The 14,352-nt window shown below is 43.0% G+C and overlaps 1 protein-coding gene across 9 annotated transcripts in view; it reads right to left on the reverse strand.

The window, feature by feature from the left end:
* PBX3 (PBX homeobox 3) overlaps window positions 1–10,034 on the reverse strand; it is a 226,586-nt gene extending 216,552 nt beyond the window's left edge. For 2 of the 9 annotated variants that reach the window (XM_086325156.1, XM_086325153.1), the window contains exons 1-2: window positions 9,049–10,034; window positions 8,033–8,106 (exon numbers count right to left, since the gene is read on the reverse strand). In XM_086325156.1, coding sequence (XP_086181282.1) covers window positions 8,033–8,106; window positions 9,049–9,248 — 274 coding nt within the window. In that variant the 5' untranslated portion in view covers window positions 9,249–10,034. Of the gene's footprint in view, window positions 1–8,032; window positions 8,107–8,271; window positions 8,501–8,618; window positions 8,745–9,048 lie in introns of those variants that run through there. The other 7 variants (XM_086325159.1, XM_086325157.1, XM_086325162.1 and 4 more) reach the window with 7 other exon arrangements.
* Between the last annotated feature and the right edge of the window lie 4,318 nt (window positions 10,035–14,352).

Here is a 14,352-nt window from a genome sequence, read left to right on the forward strand (position 1 = left end):
CAGCCTTAGTAGCATGTATGCATGGCAGCTGCAGTGACTAAATAATCCATATGGCTCTGAAGAGAAGTTCTGCTTTGTTGGGTCTAGAGTCACAGCTACAGTGGTGGAATTCAGACACTCAAGCAAACCTCAATCTGAATGCTTGATCCAAACCCCATCCTGTCCAACCACACCTCAGACTGCAGTTAAGCCTAGGTTTAGAAATTCTATCCTCAGCATGGTTTATACAGGTAGAAGTTCCATGTTTGAGGAAACCTTAATTTTTTTCACAGGCCCAAAGTTCTGTCCTCCTCCCAATCCATCATTCCTATTCCTGCATTCACTCATCCATTTCCCTACAAAATGTAGGAAATCACATAATGGTTTTATAGAGAGAAAATCAAAGGCCTGGCTTAAATCGCAAATGCAAAAGCAGAATCAAGTATGAAACACCATCTTCAACATGAAAATCAAATAATATGGTAATCTTAAAACAACAGATACATGCTGAAATGTAAATTCCACAGGTTGTGTAAAGGGCAGAATTTAACCACTAATTCTAATGCCTCCCAGCAACTAGAATTAGGTATTTAAGTGAGAGTCTTAATGCTCATTTAATATAGTCTCCTGAAGCCCAATTCAACAACTTCTTCATTTTTTCCTATGAAGAAAATATTCTTGTGAAGTTCAGTTTAGTGAAGACACTGGTGAAGACACACAAGCACACACCAAGTTTACACTTCTGAAAAGAATTCACTAGCCATATTCTGAAACTGGGCTCTAGGAAAAAAGATTAGATGATGCAAAATTCTTAGTATACGTCCATGTATAGGGAACATGATGAAAACTTCATATTTATCTCCAGTTAGATCAATTAATATTCAGAAAAGTTATGTAACATTACATTTAAATAACCATAGGGGGAGGAATCTACCAATGTTCTAGAAGCTTCTCTAGACCTTTCAATCAATTTTATTTATATGCAAAACCAAGAGAAACTTAAAAAAAAAAAAAACAAAGCTCCTCCTGATGCTAAAGCTCTCAATTTACTGACAGGCAAATGGCTTCATGCTGCCACTTAATCTCATTTCTTGCATAATGCCCTCTAATTAGCATATCAAAGTGAATTAATACTTCTAGGGCATTAGCAATGGGGAAATCTGCTCCAGGCTCACAATAGCAGTTAAGAGAGAGCCAAGAAATCCTCAAAAACACCACAAACCACTTTGCATTGCAAAACTGTTCAATTTATTTATCCTCTCTCTCTAAACACTTTTACCGCACACTGTTTTACTACTGTTCACCAAACAAAATGATAATTGCCAAAGTTACCAGCATCTGTAATGCCTGTTTAGAATCTTAATTTAGATTATGTTGCAGATAATTTCTATATGCAACCATTTGTTCTATTATAAATGTTAATATAGAGACAGTGGAAATGTTGACATTCTCAATTAGTTAATTTGAATTTGAAATAAAATTTTATGGGATTTTAAAATTTATGAATTTTTTTAATGTAAAAAGCCACCTGCCGGACTCTGATGCCTAAGAAACATGCTTTGAAAACTTATGTATCACATAAAACAAAATAAACAAAAAAAATCATTTTGCCATTAACATATGTTGAGTCTCCCAACTAATGGTTTAAACATTGTGAGGAATCATCAACATTAAAAGGATTACATTGTATACCAAGTTCTCATTAATATGATCACACAAAAAGGGTTATTGTTCAAAACAGCTTAACATTTCTAAAGCACTTAACTTGAAGAAAACAAGTACGAAACTTTTAACAATTATTTTTATCCATAATTACTTTTAACTGTTCTCAGTCCAAATGAGTTACTATCATGTTAGTCAAAAGTAAAAAAAAAAATGCCAAGCCAATTCAACTTAACACATTCTATCACACCAATATTTTTACTAGACATACACTCAAATTTAGTACCAAAGCAAACTACCATTAACCATCAAAAACTACAAACATCTTATATTTATTGTATGTGTATATGTTTATGGAATACTTCTATTTTCAAAATAACAATAAAGAAGAGATTCTGGTTACTATTCTGCCTACAAAGGGGGTAATTAGAACCAAGAGTTGAAGATTAATGAAATTTATTTTCAAATATGTTCTATGTCTAAAGGCATAAAAAGATGGTTTGTTTTTTTCAGTGGCTCATTCAAGCATTTCCTACTAATTTATTTGCTAAATGTAACACTAACAGGGAGCTCTGATAGCAATTTGTGTGTTTGATTAACTTCTACAACTTTGTAAAAAACCTTTTTAGCTAGATAGATCTAAAAAAACTTTGACCAATTCACACTACACAGTGATATAAATTATTTACTCTCTTCATATGTAAAGACTCAAATGGCCTACTGAAGTAGAGCAAATGTTTGAAAAGGTCAACATGGGAGGGAGTGTACAAGCATTGTTAGTCTGTTACTACCTAAATCATGCTGATCCCACTGATAAATGGCTAAAACACAAGCCTGCTGAGAAAACTAATAAAACATAATTCTCATAATGTCAATACTGAGAAAATAAATGCCTAAAGTTGTTCACATGTACATAAATAGAGGGAGAATAGTATAAAAATCCTTATTTAGCATAATGTGTTTGGTACTGATCTGTTAGGTACTCTGAAACATCTCAATGGTATGAGTACAAAATAAAACGAATGATTTAGGGTGTGGTTCATGAATTGCGTTTTCATTCTTCATAGCCATACTTCATATAACTTCATCCTATACAATGCCAACATAAAATATCAAAACACACATAATCCAAATAAGATGCTAAAGGTCTTGGAAGTAGCTATTTACAAAAGTTGTAAACAGAAATCTGAAAGTACAAGCAAAATTAGTTAAAAGGAAAAGGATCCTAACATGAAAGATATACCCAGAAAATTTTTATGAAAGTCAAAGAACCAATGTGCTCTTTGAGGCAAGGCAAGGCTTCCTTTGCCACTGTATTAATATACTTCTGATTTGGATTAAAATTATGTAAATTAGCATAATAACATAGTAAAGTCCCAAATAAAAACCAAAACTACATAGATCTATAATAAAATGAAGTCCACTAAAACTGAGGCATGAAAAGAATTACTTGCACAGATCAAGTTAGTATTGACAAGAGGGTTTAATATTCTTTTATTGGGAAGAGGAAAAAAAGGTATGGAAGACAGGTCCATACTTTTAAAATAATACCTGCTTGATATTTTAGATCATGAAGTTCCAAACCAGCAGAGAAGTAAGATTTTTTTTTCTACGTTTTCTATGAATGTATTACATTTAGAAAGTTAGAGAAACATCACTCTTTTACATCCTTCCTCAAAACTTCCATAAAAAGCTCCAGTAAGTTAAGCAAATCTATAAAAATAAAAAATATTCTTAAATTACACAAGGTAAAATTTGCAATAAAGCAACAAAATTTATGACATTTCCAGGATACACTGATTTTGTAATTTTTCCTGTTTAATCATTGAATATTTCCAATGTAAATAAGCCATAATGTCTAAAACTGATAAAAAATTTAAAACATTAAAAGTCCTTTAAAATTTGCCTCAAAATAATTGTGAAAGGGTGGGAGTTACAGAGAACACAAGATTGGCCAAGTGTTGGTAACTGCTGAAGAAAGGCAATGAGTTCATGGGGATTCAAGTTTCTCTTTATCTATATTTTTACATTTGAAGTTCTCCACAATAAAAAGCTTTTTAAAACTAGAAAATAGTTCACAAAAACACAGAAATGAATCATGTATCAAACAGAGCATTTGTTTTTAAAACTCTGGAACAAACAATGATAACTATATTCGAAGTACTGCAAGAACAACTTAAAAGAATACACAATATATATTATATATAACATTTAGACTCACATACAACAATTTTCACCTTTCTTGTTAAAATTTCACTTGGTGGAATATTTGGATTTTATACACTAGGAATTGAAGAATTACCTGGCACTGTAAAAAGAAAAATGAACACATTTTTATATTGAAGCATTAAAAAAAGAAAGAAAACAGACCAGAAAAAGATGCCATGAGTCTCTAAACCCTTAGGGTCAGAAGTAGAGGTGCTGACTGAGAGTACTGCCTTATCTCTCTGAAAGCTACTCCCACTTACAGCAGTAAAGATAAAAGGTTTAATCATATATATCATATTCTAAATGCATATAAAAACTCACAAGCTACCTTCTTGATCCAGTTTTGAAAAGTAAAATCCTTACGACTCTTTCTAGGGAGGGTTCCTTTAAAAGCAAAGCATTTTTAATAGTAATTTTCTTCTCTTTAAACATAAAAAATACTTCAACCAGCCCAACCAGGCAAGCAGGCCTTTCTCTTCCCCTGCGGACACCTCCTGCAGTAGAGAAGTTCATTAAGTTTTATGATCTTCCCAAGTCAGTCCTGCTTATAAGCCTCACAAAGGCCACAAATCTGGCAAACCATCATGTATGCCATTAGACATTACCAGTAAATGAACGCTATTTAGGGTTTGTGGTGGCAATAAATCAGAGTTTGGTTGGCAGCTATCAACATGGAGTATTTTAACCTACCATTTAGAAAGGAAAAGGTTATGCTGATTTTTTTCCCTAATACACAACATTTTTTAACAATATGACTCTGATTATATACTAGAGTGTTGAATTTTCATTTTAAAATATTTTTAAATACATTTTTTTTTCTCAAAAAGAGCCATTTTTCCTTTATTCCAACTTTCATAATTAAGGGCTTCGGAAAGAAGAGAGATTTATGAGAATGGAATCCTCTCACAAAGTACTTCAAAAATCAAGATTAAGGTGGCCAAAAAGATTTGAGGGAACGTCCCCAAAGAACTATGTAAATAAGGAGACCTCATAGTATCATGGATACTTAATAAAAGACAGATGGTAAAATGTGGCTAAAAAAGAAATCTTAACAATTATCTCACTGGTCACTTACTTAGTTTAAAATGGGCAAATATCTTGTTTTAAAGCGTGTAACTTTAAGTTGCTTTCAAAATGTGCAGCTATCACAATTCAACAGATATTTCCGTCCAAAAATAACTGAATGATAAATTTTATAAAAGAACACATTTTCAAGAAAAAGCAAGCATCTCATGGTATACTTTCCCTACCTTTGAACAAGAAAAAAAATATAATTGTGGTAGATTATCCATTTATCTGTCAGAAGGGGAAAATACCTTTTCATATTTGGTAGAAGGGGAAAAAAGATGTTTTTCAAACTAAACCCCTCATGTGCATGAGAACTGGCAGTGTTTATTGCCTGATCAGAAACCTCAAAAGCTACTGGCAGATCTGCAAATATATGGATTTTTTAAAAAATGATTTTGTCTTATTTTTAAAAAAGCACAACCAAAATGACATTATCCACTGAAATGACAGCTTTACCCCACATCTCCCCACTAGTCAACCCCCTACCCCTCTATTATGCAGAATAGAGTCATCACATAGTATTCCCAGTTTCTATTACAAATAACTAGGTAAACTTTCTCTAAGGTTATAGAGAATTAATCTTTGGCTACTATGTTATTAGATTTAATAAAATGATTTCCTTTAAAAAGCATTACATGATATACATTATAATCTACAGTGCTTATTTTATAAGCTCATGATGTTTCCAAAGCATGACTATGGGAACAGATAGGGGAGGGGGGGAGGCCTGGAATTTGCTGCCCCAATTTCTTTGCTTCGGTAACACTAATGTCTACACAGCTGTTTTATTTCAAATCAAGGATTCTGAGTCCAACGTCCCTGTCTCCTTCTAAGAGTAGTTTTGGAGAATGAGGTGGAGCTCTGGTAGTAGGGGAGAAAAGAGAGGAGAGAAAGAGCTTCACCCCCATCAATCATTCGGTACTTAAATCCCGTCCCTCTCGAGCTTAGAGAGGCTGGCAGGAAGATGCCTCAGCCCAGACAGCCGCCTTTACTCTTTGTCGGCCGTTGGCTTTTTACAAAAGAGATAACGTGCAAACTTGGATCGGCTGGCCAAAGTACAAAAAGAGAATCTAATTTACAAGTTATCTCTGAAAGCCTCAGAAACAATTTTCAAAACACAAAAATTTCTTTTGTCAGCTACCTCTTGCTTCTTAAACAGACAAGTGCCCTACCAAGGCTCTCTCTGCCAGTAATCCCAGACTCTGAAAAGACTTGTTTCTTTTTTGTAACTCACCTTTGACATGAGGTTGACTACACTTTCCTTTCAGAATGGTGTAACTAAGTCTTGTGCAAATAAGCAACTAGAGGACTTATGCTTCCTAATTGAATTCTGCTTGCTGCTAAATGTCTAAACAAGAAAAGCAGTTTGCTAGGTTTGATTCTCAAACTAGCTAGGCCAAAACTTTTAAAAAGGCAAAAAAAAAAAAGAATCATGATAAGGGGGTAAGAAGGAAGGGATATCAATCCCCTCTCTCTAGTAATATAATGCTATATAAAGTTGAATCAATCTTAATATTCACAACATAGTCAATACCCCAGTGCTTAGCTGTCAGCAGAAACTGAAGTGGAGCCCTGATAGCAAGAAAACCCTTGGACATTAAGCAACATAATGTACTGAGAATTACGCACTTTTAGGCTTCTAAACTAAGAATCTCAAGATTTAATGCTTGATGTCTTATTTTATAGTCAGATCAAAATTATCTACCATTTTAAATCACAATGCTTTCTAAAGGTAGCTAAAAACCAACACAGAGTAAAAGTTAGTCATTTTAAAGTGACTGTGGTTTTCAAAATTAAAATATATCTTAAAAACACTCACTTGACATAAAGAAATCACACACATTATGTGAATGAAAAGCAGGAAAAGTAGTCTTTCAGGCTCTCAATATTTGCTGTTAATTATGGTTTTAGCATATATTTTAATAGACAGCAATAACCCTTCATCTTTTATTGATTACTTTTAGGATTAGAACAGAATTGCATGGTGAAAAATCTGTTGAAAAGAAGGACCACTCTCCTACCAACTAACAATTATATACAGTGCACTATTATTTGTACATTCAGTTTAAACACAATCACATTTAACCTTTTAAATACCTTCACTTAAATATTCCTATACTTTGGACTTTAACTTTCTCTTCTATTCTTTGCCAACTTAAAAAACAGCAACTTTATAATACTGTATACCCAACAAACACACACACAAATAAACAGTAAAGCCTGTTTAATGCATTTGTTTGCCATATACAGGGAAGATAATGCCTCAAACGAAATAAAAAATCTAAATTAAACCTCAAATTCTAGTTGAGACACTACCATCACCTCAAGACTAAAATATCTTCAGTTTTTAAAAAGTCTAACAAGGAAACTAAATTGAGATGAATGTCAGAAATTTGTCTAATATATACTTGTAGTTTTCATTCCAGCACTTCTGCAAAAGCTGTCTTCTCATATATTCCCTGCCCTGAATACCTCAAAAATTGTTCAACCTGCACCTGTGGACCTTTCTCTACTTAATAAAATATATTAAGTATGTTTACAATGTAATGACTTCAAGCATAAAATTTAATAAAAGTAGTTAATAGATATAATACATTGTATGCACCTAAACACATCATTACCTTTCCAGCTTCTTAAAAGTAGTATTCTGAACTAAAATACTAATTCAAACATACTCCTCGGGTCTGTGCAATTGCATCTATTCTTCTATCTGTGGAAATGAAGCTTAAGGCTAAGTAAAACAAAGTTCGGGATATGCTTCTCCGCGGGAGTCGGTCCCCGTGGCTCCTTTTAAAAACTGACACACAAACAAGGCGAAAGGAGCAGGAAAGGGTGGCTGGCGCTCCCGGCCCCCTCCCCGCCTGCAGCCAGAGGTGGCCGCCTGGGGACTGCGACCCTGCCCCGTCCACTCTACACTTCATTTTACACCAGGAGCGGAATTCAGAAATCGACTCCAGATTTATTGCAGTTTTTTCTCAAGATCAGGAGGTGGGAAGGAAAGAATGATCAAAGATGGCGGTGCCCAAAAGCAGCAGCTTTCAACTGGAGAGTCGAAGGAGTAGCTCGGACCCCACCTCGGGGGTCTCCAGGCCCACCGCGGGGCGCAGCGTCTTACCTGTTTTCTCTTTGATCTCACACAGGACACTGAAGAGCGCGGGTTTCATTCTGTGACAGTTCAGGGCATGTTTCCTAAAAAATAAATAGCAAAACACAAAGGTATTAGCATCACCTATGGAATAATATGGCGCCTTCCTTAAGTTAGATCCAAGATTTAATTTCGGCCCCCTCTTTTGGAAGGCTCTTTTGAACCCCGTCAAATCAACAGAAAACTCAAGTTGACTAGTTAGCGACAACCGGCAAGCTCTGGCGGCTACAGCTCCAGCCCGAACGCAGCGCTACCCATCTGCCGGGCGGGCAGCAGCCTCGGCGACCGCGGGGCGCGAACCCGTGCGGGGAGCCGCGATCCGGGGGCAGACGGCGGCGACTCAGGGGAGAAGACGGCATGGAGGGGCTCCCGCGTCCGCCCTCCGCCGGGGCAGCGGGCGCGGCGCGGGCGGCCGGCCGACTGCGGCCAGCGGGCGGTGACAGCTCGGCAAAGTTTGCGAGGCGGCCCTCCCTTCCCGATAACTTGGCCGCCCGCGCCCGGACCCGCCGGGGAACCGCCCAGAGCCCCGCGCCCGGGCTGGGGCTGCCTCCCGCACAGCGAGGTCGTCCAGCGGCCGAGCGGAGCCGGGGTGCCCGGAGTCCGGGCCGAGGAGAAAGTTGCACTTCCCTCAAGTGCGGCCCGGGGCCCGCTGGCGGCGGCGTGCAGCCGGGTCCGGGCGGGAGGTTTGAATCGGTGCGAGGGGGCCGGGCTGCCAGAGGGCCGGACGCGGGGAGGTGGGGTGAGAGAAACCCACGAAATCCACGCGGCACCAAGTCCGTCCCGCGCCCCGAGAGCAACTTTGGCGACTCCTGCCCGCGTCGAGGGACGCGGGGCAAGTTCCCCAGAGGCCGGGGCCCGAGGCCTCTTTTCGGAGAAAGTTCCCCGCCCGGGGCTGAGGCCCTGGCCCGGGCACCACCCGGGCCGGACTCTGCCGCGGGCCCGGCTCCCGCACACACACAAAAGATGCTTAATGAGACGACACCAACTTTGCTTGCGCCTCGTCCAAGCTCTGGTCGGTGATGGTCATGATCTGGTGGAGGATGTCGCCGATGTCCTGCTTCCTGCCGTCGCCGTCCGCCCCTTCGTGGCCGTGAGGGGGAGGCGGCAGGGCCATGCCCCCCTGCACCGAGTGGCCGGCCAGGTTCACCCCGGCCAGAGTCTGCAGCATCCTGGATTGATCGTCCATCCCGCCGCGCGCGGGCGGGAGCGGGCGGCGGCGGCGGCTGAGGCGAAGGCTGAGGCGGCGGCGGCGGCGGCGGCGACGAGGGAGGAGAAGAAAGAGGGGGAGGGGGAGGGGGAGGCGGCCGCGCGCTCCCCGCCCGCGCGGGGAGGGGGCGGCCCGGCCGGCTGGGCCCGCGGCTGAGGCAGTGCGGACGGGCGCCCGGCTCTGGCTTCCGCCGCCGCCGAGGCTGAGGAGAAGCGGCGGGCGGAAGCGCCGGGCTCCGCGGTGGTGGCGGAGGCGGACGCAGCGGCGCCCGCTGCCCTCACGCGGCCGCCGCGCCGCCTCCTCCCCGCCGCGCGCCCCGCCGGGTAGCCCCGCGCAACTTGCTCCTCAGTGCCGGCCGAGTTGCCGGGACGCCCGCCGCCCCCCGCGCCAGCCTGCGCACTCCCCTCCCTCGCGCGCCGCCGCCGCCGCCGCCCGCCGCCGCCGCCTCGGCCGGGCGGGATCCGAACCCCGGCGGCCCCGGGGGAGGGAGCGGCGGCGGCGGGCTGGCGGGCGGCGGCGGAGGAGGGCCGGCGGGCGGGCCGGCGGAGAGGAGCTAGAGGGGCGGAGGAGGAAAGTTTGGGAGCTAGCGGGCCGGCGCGGCGGGGGCACGAAGCCCGATGGAGAGCCCCGGCGGGCCGCGCGCCGGGCGGACAGCAGATTGATGGGGCGGGAGAAGTCGCCGCCGCCACAGCCAGAGCCGCGCACCCTGCTAGCAGCCGCCGCGGACGGGGCTCGAAGGCCGTTCGGCTGAGGGATTGACAGGCTGCCAGTGCCACTCACTCACTGCGGCCCCGGACGCCCGGGGGGAGGGGCGGGGGCGAGAGGAGGGCGGGAGAGCGCTCCGCACGCCCCGCCCCCGGGGGCGGTGCGCGCTCTCATTGGGCCCTGCGCCTCCCGCCGCCGCCACTGGCACCGCCCCCGGGCTTCGGTCCGGCCCCTCTGGCCTCCGAGCCCCCTCCCCCCAAGAGAGCGCCACCGGACCCCTCAAGCCTCATCGCGTCCTGGCCCCCGGGATAGGCCGGCCCGCAGACGTCGTTCCCGCACCCTGATTTCTGCTCCCTAGTGTTAGCAATCATAGGTGCCAAGAGTTGTGTACGGGACACTAGGCAACTCGCTCCAAGGCCAACCATGTGCTTCCCCGCAGCGCCCTGAGCTTCACGCCTCGGACAGCGCCTGGTACACTTTCCCGCTCTTCCCGTCGGGAGGTGGTATCCTCAGGGTACCCGGCCGCCCGTCCCAGGCCAATCGAATCGCACTCGGAGCCGAAAGGGGCGGGACGGAGGCAAGAAAGGGATATCCTTATTGGAGCGTTCGAAAAGTCCTGGGCAGAGAGGCGGGGACGCCGCGGATGGTGACCCCGCCCACCCCGCGATCACCATAGCAACCGAGAGGGCACTGCTCTGAGTTGGTTCCATCGCTCTGGCCTTGCGCTGTCCCTCAGGAGGTGACCAGGTAAGGTAGAAGTCCCTTGTCCTGCATGCTTGATGCCTGAACTCAGCGGATCTGAGTGATATACACTTTTCTTGAAAGAGGAGCACATGAAAATGTGTCAGAGGAAAGTGGATTCGGGAGGAGCGGAAGGGTTTGATATCCAGGACTAATGTAAGTTTACAACCTTTCATACACTGTGCAATTCCTGGTAATCCAGGGAGTCCTTCAGCAGATCTGCTTTTCGCTACCTCCAGATAGACTAAACTGCAAAATGAACTTTTTATTATAAAGAATATTTATTTCAGTGTAGACTGGATTCTACTTATCAATTTACCCCACCACCATGAGTCATTTAATGTCGGTGACTCCAGCCACAGATTGTCATATATATAGCACTTTTTCTTCTATTGTACTCTGCCTACAAACGACTAAATGCTCACATTACTTGGGGGTCTAGACTTCCAGCTCTTATGGACGCTTGAGCTTTCTCTTAACCTAATTTCCCTAACAGAGCTTCGTCATATTTTCCCCATTTTAGATCCATGGAGCTCACCCTCGATGGGCCCTTCCTTCGGTTAGGTGGTTCTGAAAAGTCCTCTTGTTTCATCGCCAAACTCAGTAAGCTGCCTTACCTGAAACCAAAAATAGGGGTGTGAGGTATGAAAAATGGTTCTTACTCTGCAGGGTTTAATGTAGGACAAGCAGTTCTTTACATGCCAGATGGATTCTTGGAATGAAGCAGGCTACTCGGTTCCAGGTTCTTTCCTTCGTATGTTGTGTGTACTTTTAAATACTCCCCACTGCAAAGCTAATAGCTAACGTTACAGTAAGGCAAGCTAAAATCTTTACAAACTGCACAGCTGCTGGAGAGGGCGTTCCAAACAATCCACTCTGCCTCTTACTTCCAAAGAACAAGCCCCCTTATGTTCATTAATATTCCCAGCTCCTCTGTAGCCCATTTATGTGTCAAGTTTCTGATTCTTCTTTTAAGCCCCCATTATGGTTTACTTATAGTCATCCTTGATTGGACTTTCTCTTTATTCTTATCGTGTTTTTCAAAACTGTCACCACATCCTTATATATTTTTGCATTAAGGAGCAAGAGCAAGCAGCCAATCTTCCATAATTCTCCAAAGATGAAGATGTAAAACCACAGAATTCTATCTGAAAGATACCTTCAGCTCTAAATTCCTTCCACCTCTAAAATTCAATGATCCTGTGACTCACTATCAGGCCTCCTCCCTGCCTTCCTTCTAGGCTCATAATCTTGACTAATCAGTCATGAGGATGAGGCTAATTAGCAATGGGGATTTATGGTTATTTCTAGCCCTCTCCAAGCAATGAGTTATGTAAGCAAAGCAACATATATAAAAATGTAAATAAAATTAAAGAAACACTTACGCAAATAAAGGCAAATGGGATGTATGGGCTACGTAAACAAACGGGAACATAAAAACATAAATTAGAATTAAGAAAACAGTTAAGCAAATGCCAGCAATTAGGAGTAAAACAACTTGTTAAATGTCTCACACCCGCAGCTATTTTATGACACACACCTCTAAACCCATGGCCATTCAGTGATGTGGAAACTTGATGCCATAATTCTGCATTAAGTGGTTGGATTAGATTGACCTTCTGCTTGGGAGGTTTCCCTTTTTGTTATTGTGAATATGAGTTGCAGTAAAAGCCAGGGGGTCCTAGCAAAGATTCCCTCACAGACTCATTGACAACCACCATTGATTTAAAGCATAAATTCTTTTAGATTGGTTTCCAAGCCCCAATAAACAGTGTCAACTAATTTTGAATACCCCCAAAGTCTACTGTGTTTTTGCAAGTTTCTCACGTGGGATGTTGCCTTGTCTCACTCAACAATCTGAGTCACATGGTTGGTGCCTTCACAGATAATAGAACAGAACCTCTTTAAGTACCTAAATCCATCTTTGCTGTTTCCAAGACAGTGATTATCAAAAAGTCAAAGGAAATGTAATTTACTTTTGGTGAGTGTACATTCATGTAAAGTTAACAGTGAAAAAGTGGTGAAAACCAAGTAGGGGCACTCTGTCATATTCATCTCTTTCCATGAGTTTGGCTCATATTAACAATACCATCACACCATCGCCTCTACCAATACAGTGATCATCACAGCAGATGCCATTTTCATGCAGTCTCTCTGAGTGGGACATTGTGCTCCGTGTTCTTACTTCATCTTATTTCAATCTCACAACAGGCCAATCTAGGTGAAATTATTATTAAATATAAGGAAACAGACTGAAAGAGGGTAAGAAACTTACACAAGACCTCCAAGTCAGTCGGTATTAGACCTTGGATTCAAATCTTGATCTGTGTGACTACAAAGCCCACCCTATGAGACACTGCCCCCCAAAAAATGTGTGTATATATATATATATATATATCATTCAATCGAGGGCTTCACTGGTGACTCAGTAAATGCCTGCAATGCAGGAGACCTGGAGTTCAAGCCCTGGGTCGGAAGATTCCCTAGAGAAGGGAATGGCTACCCACTCCAATATTCTTGCCTGGAGAATTCCATGGACAGAGCAACCTAGCCGGCTACAGTCCATAGGGTTGCAAACAGTTGGACACAACTGAGCGACTAACACAACAACATCGGAATAAAAATCACAAGGCTTTGACAGGCAAACTGTAAATTGATGAAAATAACCAAGCACTTAATAAAAAGAGGTTAACTCTGTGAGAGATTAGAGAAGTCTAGGTTTCATGGCAGTAGAGCAGGGAAATTGAAGAATAATGCCCAGCAAGGTTATCCTTCATAGCTATCTAAGACCTTGCCTCTCTGAGGCTTTCCAGCCATGCCTGCCTTCACTAATCATCTGCTCTAAACTCTGGCTGAATATATTGCCTATAAATAGGTAATTTACCACCAAACTAGATGGACCCATGTTTTCTCTCAATTTACCCGTTTCCTTACCTAGTCCATTTGCATGTTAAGGACAAAGTATATATTTTGAGATGGACCATCACATGACTGATTTGACTTTAAAAAACAAAAACTAAGATGTCGGGACTTCCCTGGTGGCCCAGTGGCTAAGATTCTGAGCTCCCAATGCAGGAGGCCCAAGTTTGATCCCTGGTCAGGGAACTAGCAGAGAAGGCAATGGCACCCCACTCTAGTACTCTTGCCTGGAAAATCCCATGGACGGAGGAGCCTGGTAGGCTGCAGTCCATGGTGTCGCTAAGAGTCAGATACGACTGAGCGTCTTCACTTTCACTTTTTCACTTTCATGCGTTGGAGAAGAAAATGGCAACCCACTCCAGTGTTCTTGCCTGGAGAATCCCAGGGACGGGGGAGCCTCGTGGGCTGCCATCTATGGGGTCGCACGGAGTCGGACACGACTGAAGCGACTTAGCAGCAGCAGCAGGGAACTAGATCTCGTATGCTGCAACTAAGACCTGGCACAGTCCAATTAAAAAAAAAAACCTTAGATGTCTAAGAAGTCACTTTGGGGAAACTGTGAAATAAACTAAATCCTTATTCTCAAACATATCACTGCTCCATCACTTTGGGAATGATTCTTTAAAAGTAGACTTTACAGTTGTTAGCACTTGTGACCTGTGACAAATCTTCATCTTCTGGAAATGTATTTGACTGAGCAACCAAGGATCAGTGAGAC

This window comes from Bos grunniens, chromosome 11 (assembly GCF_055505025.1).
Source record: "Bos grunniens cultivar Pamir isolate PY7600 chromosome 11, Bosgru_T2T1.0, whole genome shotgun sequence".
Taxonomy (NCBI): domain Eukaryota; kingdom Metazoa; phylum Chordata; class Mammalia; order Artiodactyla; family Bovidae; genus Bos; species Bos grunniens.